Source organism: Rana temporaria, chromosome 5 (genome assembly GCF_905171775.1).
Source record: "Rana temporaria chromosome 5, aRanTem1.1, whole genome shotgun sequence".
NCBI classification, from domain to species: domain Eukaryota; kingdom Metazoa; phylum Chordata; class Amphibia; order Anura; family Ranidae; genus Rana; species Rana temporaria.
In genome coordinates, this window is record NC_053493.1 from 177,460,940 (window position 1) to 177,481,199 (window position 20,260).

At 41.6% G+C, this 20,260-nt stretch overlaps 1 protein-coding gene across 2 annotated transcripts in view; it reads right to left on the reverse strand.

Moving 5' to 3' along the window:
- RECK (reversion inducing cysteine rich protein with kazal motifs) overlaps positions 1-20,260 on the reverse strand; it is an 861,635-nt gene that overhangs the window by 27,052 nt on the left and 814,323 nt on the right. For both annotated transcript variants that reach the window (XM_040353423.1, XM_040353422.1), the window contains one exon: positions 256-329. In XM_040353423.1, the coding sequence (XP_040209357.1) occupies positions 256-329 (74 nt within the window). The remainder of the gene's footprint in view (positions 1-255; positions 330-20,260) is intronic.

Here is a 20,260-nt window from a genome sequence, read left to right on the forward strand (position 1 = left end):
TAAAAAAAAAAAAAATAATCGTTTGGTTTCTGTCTATGCCTAGCATTGGCATAGACAGAATGTGTAAACTCAGGGTGAACCACCGCTTTAATATCTGCTATAATTCAAAACAGTAAATAATGGAGATTTGGGCAATAAAAATAGTACACGCTCAGAAAAAAGATACAATTATTTAAATGGCCCAGTATTTAACATACCCAACTTTTGTAAACAATCTACAGCATTTCAGAACATTACAGACATATATAAATTTACCTTAGCAAAGGTATCTAGTTTTTCTTTGTCGTATAAAATTCTTAAAACACCAGAACACAATGGACAGCACGCTCCTGTGTATACAAACAAAAAAGAAAAGTCAGTAACATTTAAAGATAATGCACACATTTGGAATGTATCTATTAACCATATGGTGTTTTAATGAGCTAGAACATGTACATTGCAGTAGGATATAGTACAGACTGCAAAATTTGATATATATTTTAAATTACATTTATATTATTTAGAGATGAGTAAATAATGGAAAACCTGCTCTATTGTCGAATTTTCAATCTGCCTGGGGAAACAGACCAAATTTGGGCAAAGTTCTGACTTTCAAACAATTTGCAATATAAATGCAAATAGAATTTGGAAAGAGACATGTGGGGATCAAGAGTGTCTATTAACCTTTTTTTTTAGCAATAGTTAGATGCTAAATGTGTCAAGTTATTTTCTGCTATGCATTTTATTTGTGTCTTATTGTAACATACATTCTCATTCACCATATATCTCTCAGCTGACTTTTAATATTACATATGATGTGGCTGAGGCAAAGCTTGAAGTCCTACACGGCACCAAGCCAAGTGATGTCATTAATTCCCAAAGGACGCTCAATTTAAAAAAAATGCCAGTGGCTTTTAAAATTATAAATGTACAGTGCCTTGAAAAAAAGGTATTCAATACCCCTTGAAATCTTCCACATTTAGTTATGTTACAACCAAAAACGTCAATGTATTTTGGGATTTTATGTGACACAAAGTGGCAAATAATAGTGAAGTGGAAGGAAAATGATAAATGATTTTCAATTATTTTTACAAATATTTGAAAAGTGTGGCTTGCATTTATATTCAGCCCCCGAGTCAATACTTCAGCTGAACCACCCTTCGCTGCAATTACAGCTGCAAGTCTTTTTGGGTATGTCTCTACAAGCTTGACACATCTAGAGAGTGACATTTTTGCCCATTCTTCTTTGCAAAATAGTTCAAGCTCTGTGAGACTGGAAGGAGAATGTCTGAACAGCAACTTTCAAGGTCTGGACTTTGACTGGGCCATTCTAACACATAAATATGCTTTGATCTAAACAATTCCATTGTACCTCTGGCTGTATGTTTAGGGTCGTTGTCCTACTGGAAGGTGAACCTTTGCCCCAGTCTCAAGTTTTTTGCAGACTCTAACAGGTTTTCTTCTAAGATTGCCCTGTTTTTGGCTTCATCCATCTTCCCATCAACCCTGACCAGCTTCCCTGTTCCTGCTGAAGAAAAGCATCCCCACAACATGATGCTGCCACCACCATGTTTAGCGGTGGGCATGGTATGTTTAGGGTGATGTGCAGTGTTAGTTTTCTGACACACATAGGCCCGGATTCACAAAGCACTTACGCCGACGTATCTCGAGATACACCGCGTAAGTGTAAATATGCGCTGTCGTATCTATGCGCCGGACTCTGAAACCAAGATACGCCTGAAAATAGGCTTCATCCGACCAACGTAACTTTCCTACGCCAGCGTATATTGGACGCATATTTACGCTGGCCCCAAGTGGCGCTCCCATTGATTTCCTATTCACATATGTTAATGAGGGAGATACGTCGATTCACGAACGTACATGCGCCCGGCGCATAATATACGCGGTTTACGCAAGTCGTACGCCCGGCGTAAAGTTATTCCCCATATATGAGGCGCAACTCATGCAAACGTATGGACCAGGGAACACAGCCGTCGTATTTTACGTCGTTTACATAGTACGTGAATAGGGCTGGGCGTAGGTTACGTTCATGTCGTAGGCAGTGATCCGTCGTATCTTAGGGAGTAGTTTCGATGTGATTCTGAGCATGCGCACTGGGATACGTCCACGCGACGGCGCATGCGCCATTCATTTTAAGTACTTGGCCCATCATTTGCATGGGGTCACGCCTCATTAGCATGGCTCACGCCCACTTCCACTTCCACTTACCCAGCGCAATTTTGGCAGCACTGGCTTTGTGAATCCAGTGCTTGCCTCTCTGCGCTACGTCGGCGTAGCGTATATTAGATACGCTACGCCGGCATAAATATGCGCCGATGTATGTGAATCCGGGCCATAGTGTTTTGCTTTATGGCCAAAAAGTTCAACTTTGGTATCATCTGACCAGGGCACCTTCAATGTGTTTGCTGTGTCCCCAACATGGCTTCTCGCAAACTGCAAACGGGACTTCTTATGACTTTTTCAACAATGGCTTTCTTCTTGCCACTCTTCCATAAAGGCCAGATTTGTGGAGTGCATGTCTAAGACTGGCCATACACCTATAGATTATCTGCAGATTTTCTATTGTCAGATAGAAAAAGTGGAACAGATTCCTCCATCTACACTGAACTGCGTGGATGGAAGAATCTCCCACTTTTTTCATCTAACCATAGAAAATCTGCAGATAATCTATAGGTGTATGGCCAGCTAGTTGTCCTGTGGGCAGGTTCTCCCACCTGAGCTGTGGATCTCTGCAGCTCCTCCAGAGTTAGTGGCCTTTTGGCTGCTTCTCTGATTAATGCTCTCCTTGCCCGGCCTGTCAGTTTAGGTGGATGGCCTTGTCTTAGTAAATTTGCAGTTGTTCCATACTCTTTCCATTTTCGGGATGATGGATTAAACAGTGCTCCATCAGATGTTCAAAGCTTGGGATATTTTTTATAACCTAACTCTACTTTAACCACTTAAGCCCCGGACCAATACGCTGTCTAAAGACCCAAGGTGTCTTTACAATTTGTCACTGCACTGCTTTAACTGGTAATTGCGCGGTCATGCAATGTTGTACCAAAACGAAATTTGCGTCCTTTTCTTCCCACAAATAGAGCTTTCTTTTGATGGTATTTGATTGCCTCAGCGATTTTTATTTTTTGCGATATAAACGGAAAAAGACCGAAAATTTTGAAAAAAAATGATTTTTCTTATAACAAAAAGTAAAAAATATCGAATAAACTAAATTTTACTCAAACATTTAGGCCAAAATGTATTCAGCCACATGTCTTTAGTAAAAAAAATTGCATTAAGCGTATATTTATTGGTTTTCGCAAAAATTATAGCGTCTACAAACTAGGGTACATTTTCGGGAATTTACACAGCTTTTATTTTATGACTGCCTATCTCGTTTCTTGAGGTGCTAAAATGGCAGGGCAGTACAAAACCCCCCCAAATGACCCCATTTTGGAAAGTAGACACCCCAAGGAAACTGCTGAGAGGCATGTTGAGTCCATTGATTATTTTTTTTTTTTTGTCCCAAGTGATTGAATAATGACAAAAAAAAAAAATTACAAAAAGTTGTCACTAAATGATATATTGCTCACACATGCCATAGTTATATGTGGAATTGCAATCCAAAATACATTCTGCTGCTTCTCCTGAGTACGGGGATACCACATGTTTGGGACTTTTTGGGAGCCTAGCCGCGTACGGGGCCCCGAAAACGAAGCACCGCCTTCAGCATTTCTAAGGGCACAAATTCTTGATTTCACTCCTCACTACCTATCACAGTTTCGAAGGCCATAAAATGCCAAAATAGCACAAAACCCCCCCCAAATGACCCCATTTTGGAAAGTAGACACCCCAAGCTATTTGCTGAGAGGGATGTCGAGTCCATGGAATATTTTAGATTTGACACAAGTTGCGGGAATATGACAAACTGATTTTTTTTTTACAAAACGTTGTCACTAAATGATATATTTCTCACACATGCCATGGGCATATGTGGAAGTACACCCCAAAATACATTCTGCTGCTTCTACTGAGTACGGGGATACCACATGTGTGGGACTTTTTGGGAGCCTATCCGCGTACGGGGCCCCCGAAAACCAAGCACTGCCTTCAAGATTTCTAAGGGCATAAATTTTTGATTTCACTACTATCTACCTATCACAGTTTTGAAGGCCATAAAATGCCAAGATGGCACACAACCCCCCCAAATGACCCCATTTTGGAAAGAAGACACCCCAAGCTATTTGCTGAGAGGCATGTTGAGTCCATGGAATATTTAATTTTTTTGCCCCAAGTCACTGAATAATGACCAAAAAAAAAAATGACAAAACGTCACTAAATGATATATTTCTCACACATGCCATAGGCATATGTGGAATTACACCCCAAAATACATTCTGCTGCTTCTCCTGAGTACGGGGATACCACATATGTGGGACTTTTTGGGAGCCTAGCCGCGTACGGGGCCCCGAAAACCAAGCACTGCCTTCAAGATTTGTGTGAGTGAAATCAAAAATTTATGTCCTTAGAAATCTTGAAGGTGGTGATTGGTTTTCGGGGTCCCGTACGCGGCTAGGCTCCCAAAAAGTCCCACACATGTGGTATCCCCGTACTCAGGAGAAGCAGCAGAATGTATTTTGGGGTGCAATTCCACATATAACTGTGGCATGTGTGAGAAATATATCATTTAGTGACAATGTTTTGTACATTTATTTTTTTTATTTTTTTTTGGTCATTATTCAATCACTTGGGGCAAAAAAATTAAATATTCCATGGACTCAACATGCCTCTCAGCAAATAGCTTGGGGTGTCTACTTTCCAAAATGGGGTCATTTGGGGGGGGGGTTTGTGCTATTTTGGCATTTTATGGCCTTCGAAACTGTGATATGTAGTGGGGAGTGAAATCAAAAATTTGTGCCCTTAGAAATGCTGAAGGCGGTGCTTGGTTTTTCGGGGTCCCGTACGCGGCTAGGCTCCCAAAAAGTCCCAAACATGTGGTATCCCTGTACTCAGGAGAAGCAGCAGAATGTATTTTAGGGTGCAACTCCACATATAACCATGGCATGTGTAAGCAATATATCATTTAGTGACAATTTTTTTTTTTTTTTTTTGTCATTATTCAATCACTTTGGACAAAAAAAAAAAAATCAATGGACTCCAACATGCCTCTCAACAGTTTCCTTGGGGTGTCTTCTTTCCAAAATGGGGTCATTTGGTTTTTTTTTGTGCTATTTTGGCATTTTATGGCCTTCGAAACTGATAGGTAGTGAGGAGTGAAATCAAAAATTTACACCCTTAGAAAGCCTGAAGGCGGTGATTGGTTTTTGGGGTCCCGTACGCGGCTAGGCTCCCAAAAAGTCTCACACATGTGGTATCCCCATACTCAGGAGAAGCAGAAGAATGTATTTTGGCGTGTAATTCCACATATGCCCATGGCATGTTTGAGCAATATATCATTTAGTGACAACTTTGCGCAAAAAATATATATATATATATATATATATATATATATATATATATATATATATATATATTTATTTTTCCCGCAACTTGGGTCAAAATATAAAATATTCCATGGACTTGAGATGCCTCTCAGCAAATAGCTTGGGGTGTCTACTTTCCAAAATGGGGTCATTTGGGGGGGTTTTGAATTGTCCTGGCATTTTATGCACAACATTTAGAAGCTTTCTGACACTGTTTGTTTACATAAAAACATATTATTTTTTTGCAAGAAAGTTAAGTTGAACCCCCAAACATTATATATTTTTTTAAAGCAAATGCCCTACAGATTAAAATGGTGGGTGTTGCAAAAAATTTTTCCACACAGTATTTGCGCAGCGTTTTTTCAAATGCATTTTTTGGGGAAAAATACACTTTTATTTTAAAGCACTAAAACACACTATATTGCCCAAATTATTGATGAAATAAAAATGATGATCTTAGGCCGAGTACATGGATACCAAACACGACATACTTTAAAATTGCGCACAAACGCGCAGTGGCGACAAACTACATACATTTTTGCCTTTAAAAGCCTTTACAGGTTACCACATTAGATTTACAGAGTAGGTCTACTGCTAAAATGACTGCCCTCGATCTGCCCTTCGCGGTGATACCTCACATGCATGGTGCAATTGCTGTTTACATATGACTCCAGACCGACGCTTGCGTTCGCCTTTGCGCAAGAGCAGGGGGGGACAGGGATGCTTTTTTTTTTTTTTTTTTTTTATATATTTATTTTGCTTTTTTTATTTTATTTGTTAACTGTTCCTTCCATTTTTATTTTTTTTTACCATTTTTATTGTTATCTCAGGGAATGTAAATATCCCTTATGATAGCAATAGTTAGTGACAGGTACTCTTTTTTTAAAAAAATGGGGTCTATTAGACCCTAGATCTTTCCTCTGCCCTCAAAGCATCTGACCACACCAAGATCGGTGTGATAAAATGCTTTCCCATATTCCCAATGGCGCTGTTTATATCCGGGGGGGGGGGACATTCCATCCCACTGAATGTAAAAGCAGTCTAGAGGCTAATTAGCCGCTAGGACTGCTTTTACATGAAAGCCGACTGCTGGCTGAAAAGAATGATACCAAGATGATGCCTAAACCCGCAGGCATCATTCTGGTATAACCATTCAAAGTCCAGCAACATACCAGTACGTTGATGGTTCTTGTTGGACATGTATTGTAATCTTTTTTTTTCATGCAGCCTGTTGGCTGAACGAAAAAAAGATTGATCGGTGGGTATGCCCACCATTAGAATACCTCCCTTCATCCACCCACTTCTAATGATGGGCATACATGCACCATTTATATATGCCAAAGCATGGGGGCATCCTCCCGCAAAAAATGTATGCCGCGTACACGGCACGGCACGTGGGAGCAAACGCTGTTGCTGTCACGCTAAATAAATCCGCGCTGCAACTGAATGGCGTACCTGCTAAGCAAATGATGGTTAACATTTAAACAAAGTAACATTCCAGTATAACAGTAAGATCATACCATACCTGCAAAGCAAATACCTATAAAAAAAACATAGTAAAAAATAAAACATTTTTTTTTTTTCATTCAAATTTAAGTTTATTTTCAATAAAAGTACATACATTTGTACTATAACAGCAGTATACAAGTCAGTAATACACAGAAAATAATAAATCAAATGCATTGTTTTACATAGTAGATGGTCTTGTCGTAGAAACTGTCTATCATATACAGCCATATCATATGCTATCACCATACGGTGAGAGTATAACAGTTTGTAATAGCTAAGAAGAAAAGCTAGGTTAAACCAATAATTTATAATTAAATAAATAAATGGATATTTCCATATACTATATAATTCCTTAAGGTTATTGTTGTCACACAATAAAAAACCTCATGTGTGTACTGGATCTAATTTCATGGAACGAATAAAGGATAGGATTCCTGGATAACAATGACCTCTCTGACACCCCCACTGGGAACTGTCTGTGTCCAAGAGGTTAAGCAAACCTTTCAATCCTCCCTCCCTCCCTCCAATAATTATCACCAATACCCACCAGTAACTGTAAATATATATTCTCAAAACCCTTAACATACCTAACATCCCCAAAAATTTGGTGGAATCTTTTGACAACCTAAACATAGGCTAATACAAATGTTTATATATATCTTTTTTTTTTTTTTTTTCTAAACATAACACTCTGAGAATGAGAAATAACAAGGATTTTATCCTCGTATAAAAAACAAAATTATCAAATCAAAGAACAATCAATGAAAAGAAGAGAAAAAGAAAAAAAAAACAGAAGACAAAAAGATGAGCAAAAAAGAAAGTACGAAGAAGATCAGGGGAAAGTAAAAGGAAAAAGAAATGGCAGCCTGCCTGCCAACGAACAACATCGTCCTAAGGATATAAATATCACCACAGCCTTTATGGGGTAAAAGATATTCCCATAAATTTCATCCACGGTTCCCATATTTCATGGAAAAGAGTAGACATATCCAACATGGAACAGACCCTCTTTTCTTGTTCCATAATCCATGTAACCTTTTGTTTCATATACCGGATGGAGACAGTAGACTTTTTCCACGCAGCTGCAATTGTGATCCTGGCACCTGTCAGAATGTATAGGATGAGTTTTCTAGTAACCTTGGAGGTTTGGGGTAACATCCCATGAAGTAAAGCAATAGTGGGGGATTGATGCAAATTACAGCCTGTGACACGTCTTATTATGTTGAACACCTTATTCCAGTATCCACGTATTTTGGGACATTCCCACCATATATGTACCATAGACCCCAATCCCTGACAACCTCTGAAGCAAAGGGGCGAAGTTGACGGATACATGGAAGCCAGTTTAACGGGAACTAAATACCACCTAGTATAAATTTTTACATTAGCCTCTACAAGGGATATATTCACATATCCTTTAATGGATCTAGTATAATTACGACACCAGTCAGATAAATCCCAATTGTTATTAAGATCCCTTTCCCAGGCCAGCATATGAGGTAATTTGGTGTAGTTATTAGCAAGCGATTGATATATGATTGAAATATTCCCCTTCCTGATCAAACCCTGATCACAATTACTTTCATAAGGTGTCAATAGTCCAGAGATTGAGCCACTATCCCATAGGCTTTGTGCATAGTCATGTATTTGAGAAAATCTTAATTTTTCTGAGACAGGAAGACCTAGCTTGTCAATGAAGTGTTGTTCAGGAAGTGGACCCGAGCGCGAAAAAAAACGGCCTATACGATACAACCCTTTGTCATGCCACCATTTGAAAGAATTTACTTCAATTATAGAAACAAAGAGTGGGTCTAGAAAAACACTCGATAAAGGTCTGCCTTTAGAAATTAGAGAGGGATTGTTTTTAAGTGAATCCCATAAAACAAAGGTTTGAGAAAGAGTCGGAGATAATATAGAAGGCCTGTTTTTGGTAGAACTCCACATTAACTCCTCTATCGTTAGATTCGGGGTCGCCTGCTCTTCTATATCTAACCAGTCAGGGCGTTCATGTTTAAGAAAAGTTTCCGATAACTGTGCCAATCTTGCTGATTGATAGTACCATAATAAGTTGGGTACCCCCAGACCCCCCTGTTCAGGCAAGTTATATAGAGTGCGAGATGGAAGGCGTGGACCCTTATTGTTCCAAATAAACTTGATAATCTTTCCTTGAAAGGATTTTAGATGACTTTTAATTATCGGTATGGGTAATGATCTAAAAAGATACAAAAGTCTAGGGAGAAGAGTCATCTTAACCGAGTTAATTCTACCAATCCAACCTATATTCTGAGTCCCCCACTCTCTCAAATCTTTCTCAAGTTTTCTATACATAGGTGGATAATTGGCCAAATACAAGTTTTCGATGTTGGGGGTCAAATAGATACCCAGGTATTTGATATAAGAGGTGTCCCATTTGAATCCATAATTTTCCTTCAGTAGAGAAACCGTGGATTCAGAGAGAGAAACATTGAGGGCCCTAGACTTGGCCACATTCACAGTTAGACCTGAAACCATAGAAAATTTGTCTAAAAGAGAATATAATTCCGGTAGGGACGTATCTGGAGCGGTCAAAAACAGTAAAAGGTCATCTGCAAATAAGGCACATTTATGCTCCTTTTTGGCACATCTAACTCCCCTGATGTTTGTGTTTTCACGAATAGCTATAGCCAGGGATTCCATAACTATTGCAAACACCAGGGGAGACAGAGGACAACCCTGCCTAGTACCCCTATGAATCTCAATAGGTTCCGAAAAAATACCCTGAAAGCGTATATTAGCTTTAGGATGAGAGTAAAGTGCAGATAAGACTCCTAGAAATTTCGTGCCAAACCCCCAACGTTTCATCACTTCTAACATGAATGGCCATGATACTGAGTCAAATGCTTTCTGTAGATCAATAGAAAGATGCATTCCCCTTTGATTAGTATCACCAGTCCAACCCGAGTTCAAAATGGAGATCAGATCCACAGCCCTCCTAACCTGATCAGGACCTTGCCTTCCAGCGATGAAGCCTACTTGATCTTTACTAACATACTGGCCAATGAAAGAGGACATTCTATTGGCCATTATCTTAGTGAGTATCTTAAGATCGTTGTTAATGAGAGATATAGGTCTATAGTTTTCCACCAGGCTATGGTCTTTTTCTGGCTTTGGGATAACCAAAATATAAGCCAAATTAAGTTGCCTGTCTATGGGAACTCCACCGGTCATGTGGTTGAAAAATTTAACCAAGTAGGGTGTTAAAATGCTCGAATATGTTTTATAATAAGCACTTGAAAACCCATCAGGGCCCGGGGCTTTATCTAATTTTAGGTTTTTAATTACTAACAATACTTCTTCAGCTGATATGGGAGACTCCATCATTTCTCTATGTATTGCAGTCAATTGAGGTAGATTCAAATTGTCCAGAAAATCATCCATTCCCTCTGAAGAAGAATCGTCAGTGAATGCATAAAGCTTAGAAAAAAAATCATGAAAGGCCTCCATTATCTTCCTAGGGTTCAGGGTAAGAGAACCATCAGTCATCCTTATTTTAGGGAGAGATCGTGATTGAAATCTAGGTGAGAGTTTATGAGCTAGCATCGGACCTATTTTATCTTTAAATTTATAGAAATTAGCTCCAGTCCATTTCATGTCTTCCCCAGCTTTAGTGGTAAGTACCAAGTTTAGGGCCGATCTAGCTGCATCAAGTGCCTGAGTAGGAAAGTTTAGAGGATCAGATTTATGTTTTTTACGGAGCTCTAGATAGTTGTTTTCCAGCTTCCTTATGTCTATGTTTCTTTGTTTCTTGAGACCAGCGGCCACTTGTATAATTTTGCCTCTGATAGAAGCCTTGTGGGCAGCCCACAGAGTTTCAGGGGACACATCTCCTGTATCATTATGCTTAAAGTATTCTAGAAGAGATCGCTCAATATCCTTCATTAAAACAGGGTCCTTCAAAATAGACTTATTTAGTGTCCAATGAGACACTTTAGGAGAAGTGTCCTCTCTCCTCAGTGACAATAGAACCATCGAGTGATCTGACCAAGAAACATCAACTATATGAGACTTAATGGCAGCTGGAACGTGATGGTTAGAGATTAATATATGATCTATACGCGAATAAGAATTTTGAGGGTTAGAATAGTGAGTATAGTCCTTAATTTTGGGGTTCAACTCCCTCCAAATGTCAGTTAATCTAGACTGATGTAGAATGCGTGCTACTTGTAGACTAAGTTTAGTCGGTCTGACGATTCCATTGACAGAAGGTTTGGACTTATCCAATCCCATGTCAAAAGCTAGGTTAGAGTCTCCACCCATAAGAATGATCTGTGAGAAAAACTTTTTCTGACCTCTGTTAGGAGCATAATAAGAAATAAATGTGTATAGTCTGCCATCAAGGGTACCTTGTAACAATAGAAACCTACCTTCCGGATCTCCAAATTCTTTAGTCAGGTTAAAATTACAATACCTAGAAAACAAAATGGCCACACCCTTAGTTTTGTTTTCTGCTTTAGCTAGGTAAAACAATGGAAAGTGTGCATGCATAAAGGAAGGGTTGTATCGTTTAGGAAAGTGGGTTTCTTGAAGGAAAACCACATCTACACGGAGAGATTTGTATACTTGAAAGGCTTTGCGCCTCTTAACAGGAGAATTCAACCCCTGAGTGTTGTGAGTAACAACACTAAGGGGTTTAGATACATCATTCGATCCAGCCATAAGTCTTGTCGACATCTCTGAACATGCAGGACCGTACAGATATCATCAATAATCTCGCAAATACGAACAATGGCAGGCAGGCTGAAGAAACGAAGAGAGTATGAAGAAGAAAGAAAAAGAAATGAAAAGGAGAGATAAAAAGAGAAAAATAAAAAAACATATAGCACAATAAACTATTAGATCGTGCAAGGTCAATTCGTGACCCAGAATGGGGGAAGAGAATGATTCTCCTTCCCTCATTCAAATAAGAAATTTTTGCATAGTCCCAGAAAAGGACTATATTCTTACCCATTGGGTCGACAAAGTGTCGACACAAGAGGTACGTTGAGGTTCAATACCTCACCGTCGTCAGTTGCCGACAGATTAAACATTACACCTTAAAACAAGTTTAAGAAAAAAGGCATGTGAATCATAGGATGACCAAAAAACAATAGGAGAATAATCTAAAGAAAAACTGCATTAAACTAGACATGTAATCCCGGAGTCTTCTTTTTTAAAAAGCTTCTGGGATAAAAATTCATCTGAGTTAAAGATTAAGAGATACATCCTGGGTAAGTCTATTCAATATCAGGGTGCTTGGTCACCTCCAATTTTCCTGTACTTGACCTTGTTCCAAGGATTTTGAGTCGGACTAGTAGGTGTGTTCCTTTTGGCAGATGGAAGTTGAGGCGGATTAGTGTCCATGACAGGATCAAGAGATATAATTTTCAGATCAGACAGAAGTCGTTCACCTTCTTGGAAATTATGTATTATATGGTTTCTACCATTATAATTGAATTTTAAGGCGAAGGGGAAAGCCCATTTATACTTGATGTCTTTGTTGATGAGGGCAGACAGTAACGGTTTCATTGCTCTTCTTTTCTGAATGGTATATGGTGAAATGTCAGAAAATATTTGTATATTAGTACCTTGGTATTGAAGATTCTCCTGTTGTCTGGACCGTTTCATAATGTCTTCTTTGGTGGAGAAATAATGAGGCTTGACCACCACATCCCTGGGCAAACCATCTCTTCTCAGTGGACCTAATGATCTATGAGCCCTATCAATTTCCAATTTTATATCAGGTGCAGATGGAAGGAGGATTCTCATAATGTCTCGTATTGCTGAATGAACGTCCATAATGGACTCAGGAAGACCCCTCACCCTGAAGTTTTCTCTTCTTGACCTGTTTTCCAAATCGTCAATCTTAGCCTGAGCGGCCTCCAGTTGTTCTTGTAGGAAATGGATATGATCATCATGTTGTTCAGTTTTAGAAACGTTAGTGTCCAATTTATGCTCAACTGAATCAATCCTGTTGCCAAGACATTGGAAGTCTGCCCTAATATCTTTAGTAATTTTCTCAGCCGTGTGAGCTAAACCCCTTTCCAGCATTTCAGATATCCTGTTATAGAGATCAGCAACATTGAAAGAAACTTCTGGGGCAGTTTCAACGTTAGCAGTTACTTGTATAGGGTCATGTGAGGGAGAAACCATAGGAATCCCGTGATCAGCCATTATAGGTATTATACCCTCCCTTACTACAGATGAAAATAAAGCTGAAGATGCAGTAGAACTTAAGGGAGGAGGTGATGATGAGGGTGTCACATGAGACGAGAAATGATCAGTAAACTTAGGATCCACCACAGGCACCTGAGGACTTGTATGAGGAAGGGTGTCCATATTAAAAAGACTCTCTTTGATAATTGAGTTCTTATTTTTTTTGCCCTGTTTCCCCTTCATATATAATAAGTGTTATAGTGAATTCTTATCAGCAGGGGTAGAGTTGCTCTATATCGTAAAATCAACAGTTCACTCTTATATCAGTTCCTATAGGCATAACAGTCTTATAACCACCATCTTACAGTGGGTATTACTTATGTGAACAGACCAGGCCCAGATTTGAGCCTTTACAGTAAGTATTGTGAAAAGATCAGCATCATAAAAATGCCTCAAATTACATATCATGCAGGTGTTATATTAGCGGATTGGTTTGTAGCTTTTGTCGACTAACATCGGACGGTGTGTAGGAATACCTCAGCAAGTTTCCATAGCAGGGAAAATCATAGGATAATTCCACACTGTAAAACACAGACCCTGGGCATCGTATTCAGTTGGTAACCAACCTTTGACTACTGTTATTAGATTATCATTGCAGTCAGGTAGCCAGTGAACTAAGAATTACCTCAGTTTAGAGAAAAAAATAAATATAATAAGAACTCCAAATAGTATGATACAGTGGATTATGTATGTTTCAGGATGTCACGGTGACCTGTGCATAAAATTCATCCATATACTATCAGATCCTTATAGAAATTCCACAGTATAATGGTCACAATTCACTACACTCTGAGTTTAAATCACTTATTATTCCCAGTATTGGCTCCTTTATATTTCTGTCGCTGGTTAGTGGCAATAGGTATTACCTATATTAACAACAGTACAGTCTCTGTATCCTTTATAGAAGTGAGGCAATATAAAAACTGCAGATTCCAGGAAGTTTTTTTTTTTTTTTTTTGGGGGGGAACTTGAGGAGAAGGCCTATGAAGACACTGTCAGGCCTTTGTATATTTACTGACAAGCAGTCATCCACATACCTCACTCCTAGCTTCAGACTCCAGGGGATGAATCAATTAGAAAAAAGGGCCAGTCAAAGCAGCCTATACCACACTAAATTAATGTTTGAGACAATAAATTTGTAGGCCACAAGATGGCGGCGTTGTCCCCTCAGTCTTATTAAAAAGTGCGTCAGAAGGCCTCTGGTATAGAAAACGTGTGTCTCCACCAGTCTCTGGTCGGATGTTTGTCCTGGGCACCCCTTGCAGAGCTGTATGACACAGGCGGGAGTGATTTAGTAGATCGATTCGTCCGCTGTCCCCCCTGTACTCGACCGCGGTGTCGTCTGCAGCAATTGAATCCGCGGCTCACGGAGGGAGTATAGGCCGCAGGGAACCGGTGCAGGGGTCTCCCGAATGTTTAGCCTCCACAGGGGAACGAACCTCACTCACCAGGATCGCCACCCGTGAGGAAGATGAAACTATAAATGTTTCAGTAGCCGCTGAGTTTACCTCACCCGAGCGCGCCTGTGGTTAAGGCTTCGTAGGCCCCAAAATGGCGACGGGACGTCTCTAACTGAACCCCCGTCACGGAGCACAGCACACCTCCGGAGGGCCTTTTGAAGGTACAATAATGGTTCAGGACCATGCAGGGAGATATCTTGAATAAGGATGGAGGGGTTAGGAGCGCTAATCTCCGATCCTAGGTATCGGATGGCCCTAGATAAAAGTTGGCTAGATGGAGCCTCCTCAGAAAGCGTCCATTGTCGTCTGCGTCAGGCCACGCCCATAAAACATTTTTTAACGCAACCTGTGCCTAAAATATATATATATATGCCGAAGCATGGGGGCATCCTCCTGCAAAAAAGTTATGCCGCGTACACGGTCGGACTTTTCTATGCCGCGTACACACGGTCGGACTTTTCTATGCCGTGTACACATGGTCAGACTTTTCCACGGGAAAGCATCCGTAGGAATGTCAACCGTATGTACGCGGCATGAGGAGCAAAATTGCTCCTCCGCCCCTAATGCCCCAATGCTTCGGCATATATGCTCTTTTTTTAACTGTGGTGGTGAAATCACCTTCTACAGCACTGGAGTCGCGGCTTTATATATCGTGGGAGCAAACGCTGTTGCTGTCAAGATAAATAAGTCCGCGCAACAGCTGAATGGCGTACCTGAAAACAGTAAAGTAAATTACATACCTGAAAAGCAAGCATGAAAAAACATAACAATAAAACTTTGCAGAATAGAATACAGTAAAAAAGAGAAGAACAATAGAGAGGGAGAGAACAATAAAACGACAACTATTTTTTTTAACACTTTTTTTTGTAACGAACTGTTCAACTTTTCGGTTCCAGGTTTGGGTCTCTCAAAATGCGATGGCATCTTGGGAGACCCTCTGTAAGTGTACTTAGCCTGTGTAATGTTTTACCCTACACTAAAAATTAACGTGTGTGTGGAAGCGTTCAAAACATTCCCCAATACAAAGACCAGGATTGCCAGGACAGCGGGGACAAAAATAACGGGTGTCACGCCTAAATCCGCGCTTGCTACAGACACGACATCTTCTTTGGGGGGCTCATTGGGTAGGAGTACTCTCGAGGGCATACGAAAAATGCCTCTCATGCAGTCGGCTTACTGCATTTGGTAGGGGCTGGTGGGGTACAGTACCGCCTGCATACAGGAGTTCTGTGATGATATCCCTCTGGAATTGAAGGAAGGATCCATCCTGTCCTGAAGCTCTGTATAAGACATGAGCATTCAGTAGAGCCAATTGAAATAAATGTAGAGACACTTTTTTGTACCAGCGTCTCGTCTTGCGGGCAATATGATAAGGCGCCATCAACTGGTCGTTGAGGTCCACCCCTCCCATGTTTAAGTTATATTCGTGGACACAGAGGGGTTTCTCCACAACACCAGTCGCCGTACGAATTTGTACTGTCGTGTCTGCGTGAAGGGTGGTAAGAACGAAAACATTCCTATTGTCCCGCCACTTCACAGCGAGCACATTTTTACATCTGAAGCAGGCTCTCGCCCCCAGGCTAAGACGGGCATCTACAAGCATCTGGGGGAAGCCCCGGCGATTAGGTCGCACGGTGCCACATGCTCCAATCTGATGATCAAACAAGTGGCTAAAAAGTGGCACGCTGCTGTAAAAATTGTCCACGTATAAGTGGTACCCCTTTCCGAATAAGGGTGACACCAAGTCCCACACGATCTTGCCAGCGCTCCCCATGTAATCTGGGCATCCTTCCGGCTCTACCTCACTATCTTTGCCCTCGTAAACCCTAAAGCTCCATGTGTAGCCTGTGGCCCTGTCACAGAGCTTATAGAGCTTGACCCCGTATCTGGAACGCTTGCTGGGAATGTACTGTTTGAAAGACAAGCGGCCAGCAAATTTAACCAGGGATTCATCAACGCATACAACCTGCCGGGGATTAAACAAGGCTGAAAAACGTTCGTTGAAATGGTTTACGAGGGGCCGAATTTTGTAGAGCCGGTCAAATTCAGGGTCTCCACGTGGACGACAAAGTGCATTGTCACTGAAATGCAGAAACCGCAGGATCGCCTCGTATCGTTTCCTGGCCATGCAAGCAGAGAACTAGGGCATATGGTCGATGGCATGTCTGGACCAATACATCCGCAACTCCGGAAATGTGTGTATGCCCATGTTGAGGGTAAGGCCCAGAAAGGTCTTAAATTCGGAAACCTCAAGAGGTTTCCATTCTTTGGCAAGGAGAGACTGGGGATTAGCGGCGATGTAGGTACCAGCATATAAATTACTCTGGTCCACAATAGATCTATAGAGATCTTCTGTGAAATACAGTGAATAAAAATCCAGTGGCATAAAATTCGCTGTATCCACCTGAATACCGGGTTGGCCAGTGAATGGGGGAAGTACGGGTGCTGCAGAAGTGGTGGGGACCCAATCAGGATAGGCAAATTCTGCAGGAAGGGCACTATGGGCACGACGGGCCTGTCTCTGTCTTCTTCTTGGTGGCAGTGGGACACTACTTGTGCTTGCCACCTCGCCAGCTTGAACTGCACTTATGGGACTCGCCACGTCGCCACATCTTACTGCAGTGCTGGATGAACGACCAGGGTGTACTAGGCCGCTGGTGCTTGCCAATCCACCAGAAGGAATAGCGGCGCTAGTACTGGCTCTCTGCTCCATACAAGGGTCCTGCGGTTCTTGCTGCTCAACAACATCAGAACGGAGTCGGGTACGCCTGGCCTTAGCAGGGACCACCACTCCGTCGTCCGAACTATCTGACATGGAGCCGCTGTCGTAAATGGGATCGTATTCTGAGCCAGATTCTGTCAGATGCATGACCTCCTCTTCTTCACTATCTGACATGCTCAAGATCCTGACGGCCTCTTCACCAGTGTACATTCGCTTTGTCATTTTGGACTCTAAATTTAGTCGTACACTGGTGATGATTCACAGGTAAAAAAAGCACCTGACTATAGAAAGGAAAATGTAGAAAACGCTTCGAAAAAAACTGTTAGCGATCGCAGGGATCAGGCCTGTCTCTGCGAAAGCTGCAGTTATGTGTCTTGTGTTTTTGAAGTGACAGTGATCGATCGATACTGCACTTGGGTGGGTTGGGCTGGGCAGAGGGGGAAAACGCAGGTGCTAGCGGGTATCTGGGCTGATTCCGCTAACAATGCGTTTTTGGGTACCCTAAACTGCTGGGTACGCTAGTATAGATCTGATCAGGTATCGATCCGTTCAGATACTATACCACTAAGGGGGGTGTATACTTTGCGAGTGGGTGTAAGCGGTACTGGCACTAACCTAACGCTGCCTGGGGCGACGCAGACCCTGACTGACGCTAAAATTGTATTTATATCACCCGCCGGGCGATCAGGGGGTTAAACCTTTATTGGGTTATATACGGCGGGTGCCCTGATGCTATAAACAGCAAACTAACTAACCAGCGTCAACCGTAACACTTATACGGTGATCACTGGTAAAAGGGTTAACTAGGGGGCAATCAGGGGTTAAAAACTTTATTTATGGGGGTACCTAACGCTATAGAACCTGGCGGCGAACCTCAAAAAAAACGAACTGCCTAGCGGCAACAGTGACACTGATACAGCGATCAGAAAATCGATCGCTTAGTGACACTGGCAATAGGGGGTGAAAGGGTTAACTAGGGGGCAATCAGGGGTTAAAAACTTTATTTATGGGGGTACCTAACGCTATAGAACCTGGCGGCGAACCTCAAAAAAAACTAACTGCCTAGCGGCAACAGTGACACTAATACAGCGATCAGAAAATCGATCGCTTAGTGACACTGGCAATAGGGGGTGAAAGGGTTAACTAGGGGGCAATCAGGGGTTAAAAACTTTATTTATGGGGGTACCTAACGCTATAGAACCTGGCGGCGAACCTCAAAAAAAACTGCCTAGCGTCAACAGTGACACTAATACAGCGATCAGAAAATCGATCGCTTAGTGACACTGGCAATAGGGGATGATAGGGTTAACTAGGGCGGTGATCAAGGGGTTAAACCTTTATTAGGGGGGGTATGGGGGCTACCCTGGACCTAAAGGGGGCTAAAACTAACTGCCCTAACACTTTTTTCTGTAACACTGACACTAAATGCAGAAATCTGAAAATAAATGATCCCTGCATTCAGTGACACTGTTACAGGAGACTGTGAATGTGCTGGTGTCAGTGTGCTGTTTAGGTGCCACTTACTTGTGTGATGTCTTCTCTCCTCAGCGGTGGTCGATATGACCACCACGAGGAGAGATCACACAGTTCCTGCTTCCTGTGTTTACACTAAACACAGGAAGAGGAGGGGGGCGCGCTGGCATTGGCTGAGAGCGATCACAGAGGGGGAGCTGAAAACGGACAGCCGCCCCCTCATCTCGGATCGCTTCTGCAGCGTACCGACCCGCGGAATGTACCGGGGGGGGGGGGGGGTCCCGATCGGACCCCCGACGAGCAGAGGACGTACAGGTACGTGATTGTGCCTGTCCGTGCCATTCTGCCGACGTAAATGTACAGGAGCGGGTCGGCAAGTGGTTAAACTTCTCCACAACTTTATCCCAGACCCATTTGGTGTGTTTCTTGGCTTTCTTGATGCTGTTTGTATTTATACTGAGATTAAATTACACACAGGTGGACTTACTTATAGTCAAACTATTTTAAGAGACTAACTAGTAAGAATAAATAACGACTAATAAAAGGAGCTGAAATCCCTTTTAGAAAGCAACTGCAGTTTTAATCTACCCCCAGTGTTGCATAACTGTCTTTAAAGGGGTTGTAAAGTTAAAAAATGTTTTCCCTAAAAAGCTTCCTTTGCCTTAGTGCAGTCCTCCTTCACTTGCCTCATCCTTCGATTTTGCTTTTAAATGTTTTTATTTCTTCTGAGAAATCCTCACTTCCTGTTCTTCTGTCTGTAACTGCACACAGTAATGCAAGGTTTTCTCCCTGGTGTGGAGAAAGCCTCTTGAGGGGGGAGGGGGTAAGCAGGAGAGTCAGGACGCTCTCTACTTTGCAGATAGAGAAAAGAGCTGTGTGTTAGTGGGCATCCTGACACTCCTGCTCGCCCCCTCCCCCCTCAAGAAGCTTTCTCCACACCAGGGAGAAAGCCTTGCATTACTGTGTGTAGTTTCAGACAGATGAACCGGTAGTGAGGATTTCTCAGAAGAAATAAGGACATTTAAAAGCAAAATCGAAGGATGAGGTAAGTGAAGGAGGACTGCGCTAAGGTAAAAGAAGCTATTTAGGGGATTTTTTTTTTACCTTTACAACCCCTTTAAGCTTAGGCACTTGGTCACATCAACACTGGTAAAAGTGGTAAGCCAATCGATTATTGCTCTTTGCCTTTATCAAAGATCACATAATTAAGTGCTTAGGTCTTTGGATATGTGACCAGTATTGAAAAAGAGTCTAAAATAGCATTTCTCTTGTGTTCATGGACAGACACAGCAGTATAGTCTCGACAATAGGGTATTATGCTTCTATCATGAGAGTACTAGTCAGAAACATTGTTAATGTGTTAATACAACTTTAAAAAAACTGTACAGTACCACCCAGGGGTCAGT